General features: G+C 37.9%; 2 protein-coding genes across 3 annotated transcripts; one reads left to right on the top strand and one right to left on the bottom strand.

Moving 5' to 3' along the window:
* Positions 1–2,233: 2,233 nt before the first annotated feature.
* On the top strand, positions 2,234–9,154 carry LOC137941588 (putative pentatricopeptide repeat-containing protein At1g13630). 2 transcript variants are annotated; one of them, XM_068787067.1, is made up of 6 exons: positions 2,234–2,668; positions 3,081–5,150; positions 5,979–6,098; positions 8,239–8,314; positions 8,465–8,493; positions 8,580–9,154. In XM_068787067.1, exons 1-2 carry the CDS (start codon positions 2,284–2,286, stop codon positions 4,919–4,921), a joined length of 2,226 nt encoding a protein of 741 aa, XP_068643168.1. In that variant the 5' UTR covers positions 2,234–2,283; the 3' UTR covers positions 4,922–5,150; positions 5,979–6,098; positions 8,239–8,314; positions 8,465–8,493; positions 8,580–9,154. The 2 variants fall into 2 exon arrangements, with proteins under 2 accessions (XP_068643168.1, XP_068643167.1); XM_068787066.1 differs by having other exon boundaries at positions 8,239–8,493.
* A 2,938-nt stretch (positions 9,155–12,092) lies between these two features.
* On the bottom strand, positions 12,093–21,022 carry LOC137941238 (uncharacterized). The gene is made up of 12 exons (XM_068786561.1): positions 20,658–21,022; positions 20,467–20,568; positions 19,820–19,900; positions 15,576–15,685; positions 15,242–15,377; positions 15,069–15,167; positions 14,874–14,979; positions 14,244–14,632; positions 13,988–14,155; positions 13,199–13,396; positions 12,744–13,064; positions 12,093–12,633 (listed from the first exon to the last, which is right to left on the bottom strand). Exons 1-12 carry the CDS (start codon positions 20,919–20,921, stop codon positions 12,541–12,543), a joined length of 2,067 nt encoding a protein of 688 aa, XP_068642662.1. The 5' UTR covers positions 20,922–21,022; the 3' UTR covers positions 12,093–12,540.
* Between the last annotated feature and the right edge of the window lie 263 nt (positions 21,023–21,285).

Below are 21,285 nucleotides of genomic sequence, written 5' to 3'. Positions count from 1 at the left end.
TGCATTGGCAGACCCGCGCACAGCAGCCCGCACCAGCAAGCCCGCGCACAGCAGCCTGCACTAGCAGGCCCGCTTGCGGCGCCATAACTCAATAAGCCTAAATTAGGCTTATTTCCATTCACAAATACATAGTCAAAAAATCAAAAAAAATATGGAAAAAATATCAAAAATTAGATTTTATCTCTATGATACCAGTAGAGACATTAATCACTTGTATTTATTAGACATAATGTCTAATAAGAATAAAATAAACATCATAGAAATAGATATTAAATCCTCCATAATTTTTTTATCATGAGAGTCATACATACATCACATAATTGATATAATAAGAATAAAGAGAACGTACCTTTCATCTTGCAGAATATAAATAGAACTTGAAGTGCACAAAATAAACTTTTATAATTTGTTTACAAGTGATAAGCTTGCTCCCGTTCAGCCAGACTGGGTATGCAAATAACCTTAGCCTCACTTGTAAAACCATGGAGGAATTTATAGATTTTCAAAGGGTGTGACACTAATGACTATTCATAAGGATACATCCTCTCAGGAGAGATACATCCCCTCAAGAGAGACACATCTCCTTATTCCCAAGGGATGTGTCCACTAAGTCAATGCACCCATTTAATCTACCTCTACAGGGGGATGTGCTGGTCATTTTTCCTTGTACTGAACATCCAATGACAAAACATCTAGAAGTGGGCCCTACGCCATATGAATCATGGTAATTTTATTTTATAAATAACATATTTGAAACCATAATTCCAACAGTTGATTCTCTTCACTTTCGACATTTTGGTGAGTTTTTCTTGACTTTTGTTGCATACCCTTTCTGGCGATTGATCGATCCAGTATATGAGGCTTTTCGTTTTGGTCCATAAAGAGTTCATTTGATCAGCTGTTCAACCATGGAAACTAATTTCAAGAAAAAACTAGGAAATATTGTTTATGAATGCAAATGACAGTTTCCAATATTACCACCTTTCCGTCTATCGTGTTTGAAGAGAAGCCCCCTTCTCTCGTTGTCAATAACTGCCTTGCAAAATTCAAGAGGCAGCTTCCCCCTTTCTTCCTGGAAATTAATGGTAAGAGGCGATGCCCACAAGTCATCCAGTCCATATTGAAAATTGAACGGAGGACCCCTCGACGTTAGACTTCTCTGTCAATATCCGGAAACCAGTCGCAGCTCGCAGCTCACAACTCCCTTCCTCTGTCAAAACACAACTTATACATCTCTTGCAAGAGTTTTGACTCTGAGTCAAATAAGGCGTCAGGGCAGTATTAATACGTGCGTTGGGCGGAGAGCATTTCAGGCCAAAGGACTTGGAAAGGAAGAAATGAAGTTGTTGAGGATGTTCCTGCGTTTGTGTTTTCTGTTCTTACTCCTCTCTTGCGGCGTTTCCCAAAGGTATGTATCCATCCATGGCTTTAACCATGATCAAAACTTATCATTCGTTCACTTCCATTATTTCTTGTCAGAATTACAGTAGAGTGAATATGGAGTACTCTGTGATGACGTTTATATGCTTCTCCTTTGTGCATCAACAGAGGACGCGCTCCACCGGAACGAGGTATACCAGGGGGAATTCGGCCGCCACCGCCTAAGGGCCCATCAAATCCCGTTCCGTCACGAAGTATAATTTTAACATTTTTTCACCATGAAGAATAATTTTAACCTTTTGTAATTTTTTCTTGAACAAAATGATAATCAATCCTTATGTATTTTTTGTTGGCCTACGTGGCTTCTCAAGAGGGGAGTGAATTGAAATATTCAAATTAAAAATGAGTTGTGCGTGTATATAAAAAATTCATGCATAAAAGCAATTCAAAGTAAATAATAACATGTGTACACCACTGGAATAAATTAAATTTTTATTATCGATGTTCCCCTAATGATAGTCACGGCTTAAGAATCCTTACTTAGAAAGACATGTACGTCTACTTTTGCTACTTTTGTCCGTAGACATGTACGTCAAGAAGAGTCACCCACAACCTCTCGTTGATAGTAAGAATTAATGGATTACGTTTACCCTAGACGAATTTAGATTAAGCATAAACAGGGTTATTATTGTATTAACCTTTTAACTTAGTGTAGTCTTAATCATTAATTGGAATAATTTCATTTCTCTTTATCCTTTATATAATTTAAAAATCGTGGCGCTCCCAACAATTGGATATATATAATCATCAAATTTCCGAAAAGCCGCTGGTCTGAACCGACACGAACCACCTCTCTCTACTGCGAAATTGTTCGGCCTCTCATGGGAAGTTTGTCGCCCTTCGATGCTCAACCTACGTCGAGCCAGAACCCTACTTTGTCGCACTAACGCCTCTACCATTTCGTTCTTCTTCTCGAAGCTTTCCTCCTCCTTAGCAGCAGCAGCAGCAGCAGAAGAAGAAGAGATAACAGTCGACCTCTGTGGGTCAGGTTCTACAGACCACATTGTGAAAACGCTAGGAAGACCCGGGATTCGCAGTAATCGGTTTCTCACGGCGCATTACCCAATTCCAACTAATGATGCCAGGGTGCAGACAAACTTCTCCGGTTTTATGGATTCGACTACTGGAGGTTCTATTGTTTCTTTGTTTAACGTTTGTTATCGTTTGGCGCGAAAGGGGAGGTTGAAGGAACTGCGGAAGGTTCTGGAGCAGTTGTTGCAAAAACAAGGTCAGACCCTTTCCCCAGTCTCGTCTGCAGATTTCCTTCTCCTTTTAACTTATACTAGTAGCCGATTATTCATTTTTTGATTTTAGTTATTTCGATCAAGTTAGTTTTTAGGTGATGCCCGTTTAGTTTTTTGAATTTTAGGTGATCCATGCTTGAATCTATCCACTCCGTAACTCGTCCAAATGACCAACAATTGATTCTATTTTTTAGACATATTCATTTGAGTTTCCCTTCGTTATTAGCTTTACTAGTTTATTAGTTTTCTGTTCCAACGCATGCCATTTTGAGATTATCATAGCAATGGTAAAAAGGATGTCAAATTATAAGTAGGAGCTGTTATTTAGTATTCTATTTTTTTTAATAGATTACTATTCTATTTCAATTATTAATACCCCCCTCTTTTTTCTCATAGGATTTTATTCGGCGAATGAGCTTTGTGAGATTTTATATAGTAATTTCACTCAATGGGATTGTAGCAATGTGGTGTGGGACATGCTTGCCAATGTCTATTCCAGATACGGAATGCTGTCTGATGCCTTTTTGGTTATTATTAAGATGAAAGAACTTAACTATCAAGCGTCCATATCAACATATAACAATTTGCTCTACAATCTGAGGCAAACGGAAGATGTACTTGATTTGTACAAGTTGTGGTTTGAGCAGTTTTCTCCTAGTGAATACACATATAACATTGTTATCAATGGTCTTTGCAAAAACTGGAGGTTAAGTGATGCAGTGACCTTTCTCCGAGATATGAAAATAAGAGGGTTTAGTCCCTGCATTATCACTTTCAACACTCTTATATCAAGCTTCTGCAATGCAGGTTGTATAAATGTGGCCCAGTCATTTATCTCTGTCATGCTCAAATATGGAATTTTCCCTGACAGATATGTTTATAATACTCTTATTCATGGATTCTGTGTGATTGGTTCTCATGAAGAAGCTCTGAAGATCTTTGAGGACATGGTATCAGACGGAATAGTGGCTGATGTGGTCACTTACAACACACTTATCAACGGCTTCTGTCTACTTGGCCTGATGGGTGAGGCTGAAAAGTTATTGTATATGATGCTTCAAAAAGGTTTGAGTCCAGATGGCATTACATATACAATACTGATGAGTGGGCATTGTCAGAGCGGTAACACAGAAAAAGGACTAAAGCTACAGAAGGAGATGCTTTCATGGGGTTTCCGTCTGAATGTTGTCACATACAGTACGTTGCTTAGCAGTCTCTCTAAAAGGGGGCAAGTTGATGAGATGAAGCGGCTGTTTGATGAGATGAGAAGTTTTTCCTTGAAGTTGGACCGGACAGTGTATTGCATTCTCATTCATGGCTACTGCAAGCAGGGAAAAATAAAAGAAGCACTTGAGCTATATGAGGAAATGCTTTCTGAGAAAATTGTTCCTAATTCATTTGCATATGGGGCAATCCTTTCCGGGTTGTGCAAGAAAAGGATGATGTTGGAAGCAAGAAGGCATTTTGATGATCTATTGGAGAATGGTTTAGGGGTGGATATTATTTTATACAATGTCATGATCGATGGATATGGAAAGACATATAGGTTTCATGAGGCTGAAGAGTTGTATGAAAATATTTTTAAGAAACAACTAGCACCAACAATTGTCACGTTTAATTCATTGCTTTATGGGTTTTGCCAAACTAAGAAGATAACCATGGATGATGTAGAAAACTGGTTGCAAAAATGCGAGCATGATGGGCTTGTTCCTAACACTGTTACCTTTACTATTTTGATGGATGCATGCTGCAGAGAGAACAACATCGATGCTATGGAAGGTTTGTGTAAGAAGATGAAAGCAAAATCAGTGTCACCTAATGTGGTTACTTATAGCATATTTATAAAGAGCTATTGCAAGCAAGGGAGGTTACAAGATGCACTTGAAGTTATACAGGAAATGGACAAGAAGGGCGTCAATGCAGATACTATTACATTTAATATAATTATCCAGGCGTGCTGTAAAAGGAGGGACTTGGTTAAGGCTTTTTATTTTCATAACCAAATGATACTGCAAAATCTTGAACCAAATTCTTCTACTAATAAATTACTCATTATGGGCCTTTGTCCAAGAGGTAGCCTGAAGGGCACGGAGATTTTGCTGGATACACTTATGAAAGGAGGTGTTAGATTGAGGCAAAATGTCTACACGACTGTAGTCAAGCATGATGTACTTAAAGTGATCGTGCTCTTCAATAAAATGGTGAAGATGGGATTTGGTATCTTGATTGGAGAATAATGTGCAGTAATCAATGGTGTCTGTAAATAAAGGAAATTCTTCTAAAAAACAATCTTATTCACAGGAATCACTTCTGCACCTGCAAGATGATTATAGCACAGTTTCTTAACTGAATCAGAAGAGCAGCTTGCTGACCAGCCTAGTATTATCGTAATGTATCATCACATATCTTATTGGGCTGCAAAGTCCAAGGAAACTTGTCCCACACGTTTGTAGTACATATGGAAAGGTAAGATAAAATGAGATTTCAAGTTCTCCTTATGTGTGAGTATTGGGTAATTACCTCTATATCTCAGTAATCTTGCATACATAAACCTACATACCTCTGGAATTTAAATAAAGACCTACATTCCCCTGGAATACCTTTATGCCTGTAACCTTGCTGTCCACTTTCAGTTGCTAACTCTGACTCGATATGAAAGAAAAAACACAATTACCCCTGCAGAAGTGGTGTTATAGCTCTTCCATAACGTGGGTTTATGAGCCCAATAATTCAATGTGAACTTGCTTAAGTTATATAGGTATTTTTGTATTATTCCAAGTGATATTCCAGATCAGAGGAAGCATTCTTTCACTAATAAGTAATTCATCAAGAATCCCTGTTATAACTTGATACAAGTCCTGCTGGTACAGTTGTTTCTGTTTCCCCAAAAAGTGCTTGGGCTCATTATTATCTATTACTAGACGTATGGTTCACTGAGATTAACCATTTGCTAAAGTCTTCAACCATCAGGTGCTTTTGGACATTTGGTATCTTCCCATTTTGGGTCTCTATTGCTTGGAACACATGAGGTTCATTAGGCTTTGATAAATCTGAATGGCTGATAATATGGAAGTGTACATTCATGTCAACCAATAATGAAGATTTTTAGGCATTATAGTAAACACCACCCGATTTGCTTACAAGTGATTCCAAGTTGTATATGTGTGTCTCTGATGCCATGGAAATCAACCAAGCAGTAAAAAACCAAAATACTCGTTCTTTGGTATTCATGACTAGAACACTGTTGTCAATGCTTTGTCAGGCAGCTGAACTCTCAGTTTTCTTAATTAGCAGCTAGTCTCATCAGCTTCTATCATCCAGTCAGAGGTAACAAAAGGAGCATCTCAACATACAACATGTGAAAAGAGCTGGACTGTAGTTTAAGTTGGCATGCAGCTGATTCATTTACAGCATGTAAGTGAATCTGGAGTGTAATTATTTTTTATGAGCTAAAGTTGAATGTAAATATGTTTTACATTTAAACTGAAATTACTTGGAACTTGTTTTGTTGGTTTTCACTTAAAATTGAAGCAGATATAATGACTTCATGAAGATACTATCCTGACTAGCAGCATTTGGTCCTACTATTTTTAGTACATTTGCTGTAGTTCCTCAGTCATGGTCTTGACATAGTTATTGCTCTGGAAACTATAACCTTGATTATATAGCTAATTACTCTACTAAAACTGGAACCAGAGAAAATCTGGCATCAACATTCGACCTGTAGCTGAAATTTATTATAATTTTAACTCATTAGGTTTTTTTTATAGGTAACTGGAAATGAGGTTGGCTGGAAGTCACTTTTTATTGGCTTCTACTAGTTCAGAGATACAGAGCTGTCCCCCCCTGGACCTGAATTATTTAGCTGATTGTAGTAGCAGGTCCGGTACAGAACTCTCTCTCTCTCTCTCTCTCTCTCTCACACACACACACACACACACATACACATACATGCTACTGAACTAAATAGGACTTCCATGCTGCTGAACTTGTCTAGGGAAGTGGGAATATTAGCGATCTTGGTTGTTTTACCCGATGCAGCTGCTCAACCAGTAGTCACTTCTTTCTGTCATCATTACTTGCATCTTGTTTGGGAAAGCTTCTACTTAAAATGAGTCCATTGCAGTGCTTCCCTTGGATAGGTGGTTCATTTTGCCAACATCTATTAGCATACAGATACTGACAAGTTTTGGCATGTGTTCTTTTAACATGCTTTTCTTACAATTGAAGTATTTTTGGGTTAAATTGAGTGCTAATTGCATTGGAAATATTGATCCCTTTGTAGTGACAAGTATTTTTATCTGACGAGTACCCTGGCTGGAATAGAGCTGCCAGCTTAGTCATAGCATCTGTTTCTGTGGCAGACTTTCAGTTCAAGAAAAGCTGTCCATGATAGATTAAGAAATCAGTTCTGCCATTTTTTTTTTCTGTTTTATATTAGTTGTGTCAGATATTAAAAGTATGCTGCTTGCCAGATCTCTCCGGTGTCTGGGAAATGAACATATGGTCCGATATCCAGTCTTGTAAGGAAACTTTGTGCAAACAGCAAATCTACTGTCGTCCACTCTCAAAGTTGAAAGATTATTCTATTTGAGAAAAAAGAAGAAAAACTATCAGACACCATAAATGCAGGAAGGACCTCATGGACAAGTTTTGTTGGAAAAATCTGAACTCTTCTTCCTCGAAAGGGGTGTATTGTGCATGCATAGTCAACATTAAAAATAAAAACTTACCACTTCGATTTTATGGCTTCAACTGTAATGTACACGTCTAGTGACATCTTTGTCATTTTCTAACTTTACTATTGTACACAGAGACTCTCAATGAACACGCTGTGTTGTTTTTGGTGTTCAAAATACATACAATAATTGAAGAGATGTCTGGACTGGCCACAAAAGAGGCAACCCAAAACTGTAAGGGTCTTGGGACTCCAAGGTGTTTGCATTGAGATTTTAAATTGACTAACATTCTTCTGGATGAATGGAATGTTGGGGGTAAGAGTCTTCAATATTAAGTAATTTATTGGTTTCAAACAGTTGAGCCAAGAGAGTTATCGAGGGGTAATCTTGTAATTATTATATCACTTTAGTTGCTCTTTCCTATGCATGGAATCAGGGGTTGTTTAGGAAGATAACTTGAAGCTAGTTTATTCGCTTTATGTGTAAAAAGCAATTTATAAAAAGGTATTTATGTCTTTTAGACATGTTTCTGTACTTAAGAAGGAGAAGGTCGATTAATACCCTAATCCAGGAATTAATGAACTGACGCAGGTCTTCTCTCCTGCTTCCTGCATCCCTTTTTCTCTTCTCCTTGCTTCTTCTCCAATCTTCGCTAGTAATGTAAGCCAGTACAGACATCTTGAGACATGACCAGTATCTTCAAAACAAACTGACTGTATCCATTCTTATGAACCTGCTTTAGTCGGCTCACACGTTTTTTCTTATAATTCATCGTCCTTTTCCCTTTTGGCTGAAGATAGTAGCAGATGAGGTTCAGCAATGAGTTGCACTTCTTGTTTTTGTTTAACCTTACCCCTCTTTCTTTTTCCTTTCAGGTTTGACAGCCAGAGTTTGACAGGGGAAACAGGATGAAGATCAGCTATTCTCTTGTTTGTAACTTTTCTTTTGTGGGTAAAATAAAATATTTCTCTTGCATACATCTCCTTCGAGGACATTTTTATGCTAGCCTGAAAAATGGCTTTCTTCTTATTTGCGGATGTTTAGCATATTTTTTAGTCCAAACAGAAAATGCTGATCTTGATTTCTAACCGTTTAAAACAGGACCCCATCAGAGAAAGACTGCTCTTAAGGTGAGTACTGAATTTTATTGCCAGCATGCATAACAAACAATTAGATTTTGTTCTAGTTTGAGTTATGTTTCTTTGGATGTGATCAGGTTAACAGTTCGCCGTACTTTACTAGATGAATTCACTCTGATGACTTAAGCATCTGAAGGTGATTCCTAGCTCGGAGGTTTATCAGTATCTGAAATGGGGGATTTGATACAAGTGTGGTTGAAAAGCTGAATAAAATACCGGAGGTCATTAATGGCTGTTGGTCTAAACAGGGACCTGAAAGGCGCACAGAGATTTACTCACTTCCCTAAGGGAATAACTTAATTGAGGAGAAATATTTACTTATCTTCGTGGTGTTCAGATATTCTATCAGCACTTCACATGTCCATTAGTGGTGAAAGGGAATGCAGCAGTCTTCATCAGATAGTTTGGTTCAGATTGCAGACCTCCGTGGTGTTTATTATCTTATATGATGAGATAGTGATCTATGACACTCGTTGGATGATTGTTTTGCTCGATCTGGAGTTTTTCTTCATCTTCTGGTTGAGAGTAATTCATTCTTCATTAGGTTGAGTGTGATTGATTGGGGGCGTTTTTTGTTTAGGCCCTTTTTTCTTGCATTTTTCTTCTTATTCTTTAATTCTTATTTCTCTAAAAAAAATAAAATTTTGCATTGCTCCAGGAACATGTACTTAAAAGTGATTGTACTTTTTAATACAATGTAAAGTTTTTAAAACTACTCAATTAGAAGCTGTGTGTGTGTATCTCTTAGTTGTTTAATACTCATGCTGTTAAGAACTCAAACCAATGTTTTAATATTTGCTAGAAAACATGGTACAGCATAAGTGGAAGGTTGAGTATTATAACAATCACTTATTGAGCACCAGTGATTCTTAAAAGTTTGATCCAGATATATATATACCATTGTTTCCTTCTTGTGGAATATCAAAGGTGTCTTGAATGTGATATTGTCCAAGTTTTCTCTGAAACAAGGAACAACTGTAAGCTTTCTATTTGTCAGTTTGACAAGGTCTCATAGTGTAGATTACACTAATTTGGCTACTAAGGTTTCTGTTTGTCCCCTCGACAGGGTCTGGACTCATTATTGTGATTCTGTTGTTAAGCTTTTGTAGATGAATTACAGAGAGGAAATTGTTTTATAGAAATTGGTGACTAATTTTGCAGCTATTGTGAAAAGTAATCATGGGTATTCAATCTCAGCTGAATCCATCTACTTCAAGTCAATGATTCTGTACTCATTTGAATTGTTAGGAAATGAATTTTTGGAATTTGCTTTGTGACTTCTATGTGATCTTTGATTTTTGTATATATAGGATGATTTTATGACCTGACTTCATTAGTATTTATGCTCCTCTTTCCCCGCCTTTAAACTAGGGAATAGATGTCAATGATTTCTAACTGGAATATAATAGAAATTATAGATTTGGAATTTCATCTTCTTCCATCTCCCTTGAAGAACAAACTAGCCTGAGATGGTCAATTAGAAAAGAGAAAATTAGGAGAGATTAAAGTTTTGGGACCCTTTTTTTCCTATTTATAATGTACATAACATTAAAAATTACAGAGAATCTATGACTTCAGGAAAAGAGATTGCTGCATAAAAAATTTCAGGCTATACGAATGCTTTGGGCATAAAAAAGTGAATGGAAAAGCCAAACACAAGAAATCCTCATGCCAAAAGATAACCAGTTGATAATTTCTATTTTATACCTTAGTCAAAACCTCTAACAACTAATAGTCTCTTGGTCTGGTTCAGAAATAAGGGTGGAGATAGGTCGGGTTGAGTAGGGTTTCCCAAAACCCGATCCTGACCCGATCACCCTCCCTGCAACCTTGTCTCTGCCCCATTCTTGTAAATCCAACTTAAACCCGACGAGAGTTTGCCATTGTTTGTCATTGTTGAATTTTCAGCCATTAAGTCACACTGTAGTTCTGCTCCATTGAAGAAACTCATTCGTCAAAGGGGAAGCTATTGATTCTCACTTTAAAAAGCAGTCCTTCACAAAAGAAGAAATAAGTTCAATCATCTCTGAAAACCAGAGTTAAGCTTAGGAAAAGGTTAGTGGTAACATGATTATAAAACTCTTCTTGGCAATTCTACCTTATATCGTCAACTCGTTGGAAATCTAGTATATCTAACTATGACTAGACTTGATATCAATCTTTTCATTCATGATGAGGATATGGTCAATCCTCAGAAAATTTATTTTACAACAATGCGTCGAATTCTTTATTTATCAAAGGCACATTATATCAAGGTCTATACTATGTGGAAGATGAAGAAAAACAGTATTGTTGCCCAATCTAGTTCTAAAGATTAATACCATGCCCTTTCTAATGTCTCTGCTAAATTGGTTTGGCTTTGTTGGTTTGCAAACCATTCCGGGTGTTAAACTGGCCTTTGTAACCCTGTTGTGCCGTGATAGGAAAACTGCACTCCAAATTGCTCATAATGTTGTCTTTCATGAACAAACCAAACATATTGAAGTGTAATGCCACTTTTTTTCTCCACCACTACAATCGGCACTTGATCGCTCTTTATCATATTTTGTAAGTCGAATTACTAACAAATTTGTTCTCTAATCCAAACTCATGTTGAACCTTATAGAACCTCATGAGTTTGCAGGCATATATCAAAATAGAACTTGGAATTTGCAATTCAGCTATAAGTAGGTTAGGATTTCTGTACAATTAGGGTGTGTGGACATGTATCTGATCCGTGGAACGACACGCCGAAAATACAGTTACAAAAAATGTTATAAGATTTCAAGTGATGTGAAGTCTTATCTTTGTAATCCTCGGATTTGATCTCCATGCATAAACTTAATTGAAGCCCTCAATGACCTATCGTATGAACAACAACCTCTGTTGGTCGACTAGATTCAGTTCTATAGCTAGTCTATGCTTTGACGATTGTTTGTTACTACTTTTACTGAAACAATTCAACGGGGCTTCAAACTAACTTGTAGTGTGTTGGGGGTGTTTCAACTACCCTCCCTTTTTTTCTCTCTCATTTGTTTTCTCCCTCTCCACTTCATTAGCTACACATGCAAGGGGAGAAAGAACACTTGGCGAGACCTTTTCTTCTGCTTGGGTGGAACTCTATTGCAACGTTACATATCAATTATGTAGCATCTCCTTTACTTAGGTGGTACTTTAATAATGCTTAGGCGACATTCTCTAATTTAATTTTGGCAAAGGCGCATACAGTCAACTTTACTTGACCATTGATTGTGCCAACGATCCAGATTTTAACCAAAGCTTTGATTTTGACATTTGACTAGTTGTTTGACGAAACCCCTATGTTCAAGTTTCTTCAATCTTGATAATTGATCTGTATGGAATATCTAAATCATTTATTGACATTCTAATTTTGATGATTAAATCTGTATGCCTACATAGTGTAATTATCAATATCGTCACACTGGATTGGACCGGCCAATTCAGCCCAACTGAACTAGAATTGAATCCTTTTCCAGTTCTCAAATAAGAAAAAAAAAATGGGATAAAAATATGAACACCTGCCTAATTGGTCTGATTTGATCTTGAATTGAACTGGTTAGTGTGATTCGGTTCAATCATTTTCTTAAGAAGAAATGGTGATTGATATTCTATAACTTACATTTAATATGAGCCATCGTTGGATTCGTCTTCATACTGCATTGCTAAGAAACCTATCCAACCTTTATGACAAATACAAAACATGTAGACTGTTCTGATTTCCAACCTTGTTCTTCTGCTAGCTTCTCTTCTTCCAGGCCAAGCGGTAATCAACAGACGGCCGAATAACGATAATCCCAAGTAGCGCTGTAACCTCAAGATGGGTTGATGAATCCTTTCAATGTAAATGCTATTCGTAGATTTATTACAGAATCAATCTGACAGGGATTTGGTGACTGTCACGAAGGAATGGTACATGATTTGGTAATTATGGATTAAAAACAAAATATACAACAAAAGATATGGCACAATTTGAATAAAAAATATTTCAAATAATGAACAAATGCTGTGTGTTTGGTTCTCAGGATACACAAGGCTTGCTTACGCAAATATTTGCTGTATAACGGTCTCTGCATTTCCATTGTACTGTGCAAGAAGATGAATGGCATCAGCCCTTGGCAATGCAAGGAATTCCTGCAGCAATTGAAGCAAAAACAATGACTTCTCTTTTTTACAGCAATACAGTTATGTTGTTGTAGTAGGTTTTTTTTTTTTTCATGGACAGAGATGAAGTGGTGACTCACCATAACCTTTAAAATTGCAGTTTCGTCGCACATAGCTTCCCTAGATAAAAGTTGGTTAGGGCTGCTGCCGTCTTCTGGCATCCGGTTGGTTGAGGATACAGTGATCTGGGAGCCGTGGGTGGACGCATCTGTGTTTGTCTTGGATGCAGCATCTAAGCATAAAGAGGCATCAATTTCTTTCAAGCAATCAATCTTGAGAAGTCCTTCAAATTTGTCATCGCACATTTGCAGCCTGAACCATTCATTATGCGTGTGCAATGTTGCTCTCATTATCTTCATCAGCTGTGGTTCCTCTATCCCTAACTTTCTACCCATTGCTACCTGCATTGACAGTGTTCAGAAAGAACTTATATTCACCAGCAAGAAGAGATCTCAGTGATTAAACATTTTCCTTGAAAATATGCAGGCCTTTTCTTTGTTGTGTACCCACCAAAAACTCAGAATGAGAATATTACCTGGAGGGAAGTAGCGAGAACTGATAACGGCACACCCTTGGATGGAGCATCACCACTGGGCGTCAGCAAAGTCAGCAAAGTCTCTTTCAATGGTTTCAGCAAATCTGGATTGCTGGCTGCAAGAGGGCCCATGTAGGAGGAAGCAACCTTCAAAGCCTCCGCATGATCACCACCACTAACCAATTTAAGAAATTCAACCTAACACAAATGTTGATCAGACTACGACTTGAATACTGTTCCAACCCAGATTAATAAAAACAATAGAAGTCATGCCTCAATACTGTCATTACAAAGCCTCTTGCTACCAAGAAACTATAAAAAAGAATTATTTCAGTACATCTACGTTAAGTCACCACATCAAGAAAATTTATCTAATAGTCCCTAGATCTGCACCGCCTCATGGAACAGTGCCATTTAAAGGAACAAGTAGCACAATCTTCACGTGTCTGACCTCTTTCTCTTTTAGCTTACTAAAAACTGGTAGCTGATGTGGATCAGGCCTTTGGCTCAATGGTCGTATCGGTGGTTTCTATTATGAGGTCTTGGGTTCAATTCACCAACAAATATGAATTGTATTATATGTGTGTAATCAACATTCAAAAAAAAAGAAAAGAAAAATTGGTATCTGACTGTTTAGCTGAGGGTGTTTCCTGCCAGAATGTTGTTGTGGTTAATGCCCTTCCCTTTGTAAAATATAGGCTTGACATATGTCTCTCCCTTCCCCTTTAAGATATACGTTTTAATGCAAAGCAAACCAAAATTTGAAGAAAATCAATCAGTTACTCTAACCTGTTTAAGTTGGAAGAGTAGAACTGGATGTTGCACGAAAAAGTTAGGGTCCATAGCATTTACTTCATCCACAACCTCTGCAGCCATTCCTTTACGAGCCAAATCCCTGATCTCTAGTATAATCTCATACATCTGATTGCTCTTGGTACTTGACAAATTGGATGAGACCTGCAAGGCCAGAAACTTGATTAATAATAACCATAGTCCACTAGACATGTTTCATCATACCTAAAAAGATTAATGCAGATTGACAGACCTGCTTTCCTTCTGTGGCATTTCCGCTACCTTCCTTGACAGGGAGCTCATTCCTACTGTTGTCCACAAGGGAAACATCAGAAGGGTCATCTGACTTCTCGACTCTTCCTCTCCATCTCTTGCGTCGGGACCCGTCTGTAGTAGCATAACTCCTGATCTTCTGTGACCTTCTACAAGGACCTTCCCCCTGTGGTTCACTTGTGCTACAATCTTCCTGATTACTCGTGATCTCACTAGCAAATCTCAACTCAAAGTCATTACCATGTGACCTCACTGCTTCAGTGCTAACAGAAATCTCGCCATCTGAAGATTTACAGGTTCCACATTCCAAATTGAGAGATGAGCAATCTCTAGATGAACTAGATTCAAGTGGCTCAATGATTTTTAAATCTGATGCAAAGTGATGAAACCAAGTGTCAATCTTAAACGGCTTAGAAAAGTGGGTTAGAAGGGGCAAATGTAGACGGCCATAAAATTGATACAATGAGTGGTGACATAATAAAAAAAGGGTACATTGCATTCACAATTGAAGTGGACGCCAATTTTCTGAATGCCATGTGATCATCATGTTAAACGCATAAATTTCACATGGAAAAGCAACTATATCAATAAAGAAATAAAGGTGATGCACCTGAAGTTGATGCAAGGCCACTGTCCACAATTCCCCTATAGATACAATATTCATGAACCAACTCATCAAGCATAGGTATATCCAGTCTCATCCGACATAATTCATTCTGTGAAAATACGACCAATATAAATATTTCCAACATAATGCCAGCAGAAATCGCAAACATACAAACGTATCAGAAAAAAATTTTAAAACCTGAAAAGCCTGGAATAAATCGCCTTTAGCAAACTTTAAGCTATCAACTGCACCCTGTCTCGTTAGCTCCACAGCATGTGCAAGAGCTTGGATATCGACCTGATAGAGAGTCATAATAAAAAATTGGAACATGAAAGCTCAAGAACTAACAAAGCGATAAGTGTATAACCTACTTCATCAAATGGAGGTGCCTCATATAAAATTTCTTGTGGAATCGCAGGAGAATCACGTTCCTCGAGGAGCAACCTCTCTGTAAGATCTGATATAGGAGATGAGACCCCCTGATGAAAGCAAAATCCTTTGTGTATGCTGCAGATTTTATAAGTGTAAGTAAGAATAAGCGAAATGTTTATGTAAGAAAGGAGAGTGTGTGTGTGTGTGTGTGTGTGTGTGTGTGTGTGTGAGAGAGAGAGAGAGAGAGAGAGAGAGAGAGATAAAGAGAGAGAGGTACCTTATCAAATACCTCAGAGTCAGAGAGAGAGAGAGAGATAAAGAGAGAAGAGGTACCTTATCAAATACCTCAGAGTCATTGAGAAGAGAGGATCATAGGCACGTAAATGGGCTCTGAGAACCGAGGCCAGTAATCCAGCGATCTCCAGTCTCCTCTTTTCTGACCACTGAAAGAAAATATTATAACAATATATTCAAGAACTACATGGCTAACTTCTCAATGAAATCCCTTAGAGAAAACTGTTCATCCACAAAAATCATTAGCAGCAGAAAAAGTACAATTTGAATTTACAACATTTACAAAGACTGATATAACTTTGCCATGATAATGGCTCCAGAGATTAGCTAGCTGTGTCAATATAATGGGTAGGGAAAGGCGTTCACTGGTCTATTGGTGTCCTAATTTCTTCTTCATTTCCTATGAGAACAATCTCAAGCTTCATGGGTAGCCTTCCTTTTCTTGTAGATCCTTCTATCCCTCAATAAATTACCAAACCTTGATTATTTGCATCATGTATCATTCGCTCACAAGCTTACTCTACACGAGACGACATTATGAAACTAAAGAAGTTCACACCTCATAGTTCAATACATATGCAATGCAGCATATGTCCAGAATACAAGGTAAAGATGAAGGGATATCTAAAACCACTTTCACTTAAAAATAGATAAAAATTAATATACTAATAGAGAAAAAATAATATATTACCTAGTCTAACTAGCAATCATAGGGACCAGATTGCTGGAACAGAAACCAGTTGGTGACTTTAGAAATGGTGATTTTGTAATCCTTTTATTGTCCAATAAAATGAAAAAGCAGCAATACGTAGTGGAAATTTCATAATAGTTCCACTTAGTGGAGGACAAATGGCAGACAACAACTGTTCAGTTGGCGAAAGAAAAACTCTAGAAAGGTCTCTACCATTTTTTTTTGGGTACTGCAAAATTCAAGGCAGGGGCCTAAGATTTGGCCCTCTGTCAAATCCTTTTTCGTTCTTGAATTAAGGTTATTATTCTTATTTTGACTATTTTTATCATTGAAAAGGATTCTCTACCATTTTTTTATGGGTTGTACATGATTCATTTAGCAGTGGCCTAAGGTCTGGCCATCCCAAAAACCCTTTTCATTTTGAATTAATGTTATTATTCTTATTGTTACTATTTTTATCATTGAAAAGTTGATTCTTCAAATCAATCCAGGGACTCATAAAACACCTTTTTGGCAAAAAAAAAGCTATCAGGTACCTTAAATTATTATTTTTTCACTTCAAATAGAAAAACTCACTCCCTTACTTGTCACATCTCTTGCTCTATTTCATTCCTTTCAGCAGTTTCAACATTTTAGTTTTGCAATTACCTCATCCTTTCCAAAGAAAGTTCATAAAAATATCTAAAACATTGCCCATATTATATATATTGTACATTCTAAAGCAAATTACCTTACAGCTTTTGGGACAATCCGAGTCTGACCAGTGGGGGAGCTCACAAATGTACATAGGAAGATTATCTGTCCTCTTAGTTGAGGAAAGGGACTTGACAGTTGTTATGAGCTGGGCTAGTGGTCCAAGCATCCCCTTGGCTGTTTCTTGATGTACTTTGATGAGATTGAGAACCTCTATCAAAATTTTAAATGTATCCTGATGACACACCTTAGGTACAAATAGCATTGTCGATGCTTTGGTTTGGGAAGGGGTTCCCAAGCAGCAGTTCACTATTGGAAACTCCCTTCCCTTTCAAGGCCACTCTTTTTTCCCCTTTCTCACTTCTTGTTTTCTGTATTTTTTCTTAGTTTCTCTTTTTAAATTATCCCTTTTCTACACAAACATGTAACTTTTGTTAAGAAGATATGATCTATAGTGGTGAATGAAGGAGATCCATACAAATTATCATACTGTGAAGATCAAAGAAGGTTTTCTTTTCTTTTTTTCTTTTTCTTTTTTTTTTGTCTGAAAAGTAGTAGGCTGATTTTATTGGTAATTTTTTTTCTTGAAGTTTCTATTGGAAAATTTTAATGACAGTGCTTGTTGAAATTTATTTATTAACCTAATTTTGGCCAATGCTTTTAGGTGTAGTATTATCAGAAACCAGCGGAGGATAGATATTTGGTTACGTCAACTGCACAAGCCACCACCTTTCTTCAGTAGCATGAGTACTGCAAGGACATTGTCTTCGTTCTGCTTCCTGAATTCCCTCAATTCAGCTCGGAAGCATACAGTGCAAAAGCATTCATCTGCTGCATCAGCTTGGTAGGAACAGGTGTTTTGAGACAGAAAGATGCTCCTACTTATGTGTAAAAAGTTCTCACTAAAGGCATATAAGGACTTCACAAGATTACTTTCTCATCACTCTTACAAAAATCTGAGTTTAGGTGACCTGAAGCCATTACTTCTTGCCCATAGATAAAGGACCACAAAATAGTGCTAAGAATTCCTCAAAGACTCTTAACTGTGGCAAAGATCCCACAGAACTTAGAAGCTCGTATCTTACACAAGAAAATGTGCACAAATTGAAGAAATGTTCCGAACTGTAACCAAGTTGCAGCATTACTTAAAAGCCTAGACAACTTATTCTTCAGTTGTTTTGGAATGGAGAATAGGCAGTAACCCAGATAACCAGATCTCAAGAAATGTTACATTGATTTACTGAAATGCGAGGAAATTTGGTAGATCAGAAAAGAAAGGTAAGATAGCTCTAATTGGTTATTCCTTTAGAAGGCACTAGTCAATTTTTAATCATTGCAAGCAAGAACAAAGGAATTTACCAAGGCACAGAAAACCATATTCTGTATGCGCCTTGGACTTCAATGCATGATCTGCACTTTGTAACCATCTTGCTGTCCCACTTGCTAAACATGCATCAACAACTTAAAGTCTTTTGGTTTCTGACTAAGAAGTCTTTTTCCTCACTACTCTCTTGGCTTCTGACTAAGAATTCTTTTTCCTCCTTCGAGGGTACCTCTATCAGTGAAAACTAGAGCAATTTGGCAAAGATGCACATTGGGACCAAGATCCAAGTCATGCAGGAGTGGACTCCCCCGGAAGCTGGTTACCTAAAATTGAATTTTGATGGCTCTTCTCTTGGCAATCCTGGGATCGCTGTTTTTGGGGGAGTTATTTCGGATTCATCCAGCATTCAGTGTTTTTCTTATGCCGACTTTAGCCATTTCCGATTTAACGTCGGCTAAGCTCCATGGCTCCTCAATGGGCTTCGCGTTTTCAAACACAATTGCAGTAGTCCCCTTCACATTGAAGGGGACTCGAAGGTGGTCATTGGCATGTGCGAGTGTGCTTCCCCTCCGCCGTGGCGCCATTGGGACATCTTTCGAGTCAGATTTTAGAAATTACCTCACTACTCTCTTGTATTTAGTCTCACATTCTAAGATCTGCAAATTCGACAGCAGATGTGCTAGCCAAGCAGAGAGCGACCCTGCAATCTCTTGTTGTTAGGGATTTGCTCCCTTTTCCTTTGTAATTTTTCTCTTGTTAATATAAATACATCCTTATCAAAAAAAAAAAAAAAACTTAAAGTAGAATGCTTCACCCTAGTTTTTTTTTTTTTATGAAAGAATGCTTCACCCTAGTTGCTAACTAAAAAGTACATACTCTCTAACTTTTTCCTTTGCATTTGGTTTCAACAAGAAAAACTGAAGCCACCAAAATGATTTCTTTGAATAGTCAAAAATTTAATTAAACATAAAAGCTAAAAAATTACAAACAGTTAAACAAAATCCCCACACATATGATTTTCAAGCTTTGATGGGTGCATGGCAAACAAATTGTGTGCCTGGAGGAAGGTGACATATCCCAAACATCCGCTTAATCTCAAGCAGCTTTTGCATATGCATGTATTAAGCTTCTAAAGTTTTGGTATTCTTTCTGGATTGCTTTTAACACTATATAACTCTTTTTGTTCATTTACATCCAATCAGCAACTATTAAAAAAAAGGAGAGGCTCATGCTTTAGTAAAAAAGGGAGTTACATATAGGAAATTGCAGTGGTTAACTCTCCTCCTCTTATACCGGGCTTGAGGCTTATCCTCTCTGCTCCTCTTCATATTTCTTTTGTAAGAAAGTCAGTTGCTTTCTCAAAACAAAATAGGAGAAACAAATTGGCCTCCAACATATTAGGTTTATGCAACTACTAGGAATCTCCTCTAGTGTAGCATGAACAAAAGAAAAGGTCAAATTTCATCACAAAAGATATTGGGATCCTCCAAATTAAACAGGTAATAATAATAACCTATAAAATAATAAATTGAAATAAAGTGGTCGCTGGAAGAAGTTGACTATATTAATACTCACCTCATTTGCTACTGGAGAGGTTTGATCTTCTTTGTCAAAAATGAAAGCAAGTAGAACATGCTTGAACTCCTCGTATGCTTCCTTCAAGTAAATAAAAACAGAATCAGGGCTCTCAAGAGCCAAGAAAGATCAAGCGCATCAGGATGATACTGGATGAAAAAGAGGAGCCGAGCTTCTGAAATGTTATTTACTGTCTAGAACACTTAAGAAGAATAAGCAAGACTGTCTATTTTAGACACCATCGCTTTTCCCACTATCCCAGTTTGCGAAAGTCAAAAGTCCTACTGTGTCACAGTAGAAGAAACTAATCCACAAAATAATGTGCTGGAAAATTCTCCTGTAGAAAGTCTGTTATGTAGGAGAAAATTCTGTAGCAAGATGCTCGCGAATCCTACTGATGATTCAAAACTCTCGTTCAAATCCCACAATTGTCACGTCAATGTCACTCGACATGCCCCTTCGTAACATTCCATCGCTGTACGGCTTTATCGGCAAAATCTAAAACCCAACAAAGTCTAATCTATCCTTACTACTATGATTACGAAATTGATTCTCCCCGCGTGATTACAAACCTAACACGCCTCCATCTTCAAAGGGAAGAAGAATCATTTAAATAACACAAAAAAGTGTAACAAAATTTCACAAACCGGATAGGCATTGAGAGCACAGGGAGCGAGAGAAGTCCTCAAACATTCAATCGCAGCATCACGATCAGCAGCCGTTCCTCTCCTCAAAAGCTCAATAAATTTCTACTCAAACCAAAAAAACAAAAAATGAAAACCCAATCACAAGACCAAAACCAGAAGTTAAAGAGCAATGCGGAATAATTCCCAACAACCTGTTTCTGCAACCGAAACAGAAGGCGGTAGTCTTCGAGTACGTTAGGGGCGTGGGAGCGGAGAAGCTCGATTGCAGCGTCTACATCGCCCACCTCGAGAGCCCGACGGATCTGACGGATTAGAACGCGCGATCGGTACGAAGAGGATGAGGGGGAGGAGGGCTGGGAAGCGGAGGAGGAAGCATCTTCCAAGAGGTTCTCAGATTTGGCGAAATCGACGACAAGGGAGTCCAAGGCTTCCCAATTGACGGGCAGAGAATCCATACCGCAGAGAAAAGAGTAAGATTGGGATTTTCTTCGATCCCAGATTAGAGAAAGCTTTGTGTTGTGGGGGCTGACAATAAGAGGAATCCCGAAGAACAAAGGCGGCGATAGGAGGGAAGAGAATTAGATATGCGTTCATGACTGAAAGGAATTTATTGTCCTTGAGCAATCATAGGTTATGCGAGAACTGATGTGGGCCATCGGTTCATTACCTGAAGCACGTAGATCCAGCGAGATCTATTTGCTCCCGGTGATTAACGGTTTTGATCCGTGGTTCTTTGACCCCACTGAACATGTTGGAAAAGGATTTGTGGGGTGGCCAAACAAGATGGCCAGGGCTTTTAATTTTTTAGGAGGCTCCGTA

The sequence above is a fragment of the Aristolochia californica genome, unplaced genomic scaffold, assembly GCF_029961685.1.
Source record: "Aristolochia californica isolate CCGP_79_NKW_82.1479 unplaced genomic scaffold, dmAriCali1.0.hap1 SCAF_9, whole genome shotgun sequence".
In the NCBI taxonomy this organism is placed as follows: Eukaryota; Viridiplantae; Streptophyta; class Magnoliopsida; order Piperales; family Aristolochiaceae; genus Aristolochia; species Aristolochia californica.
This window is presented reverse-complemented; position numbering and strand designations above follow the sequence as displayed.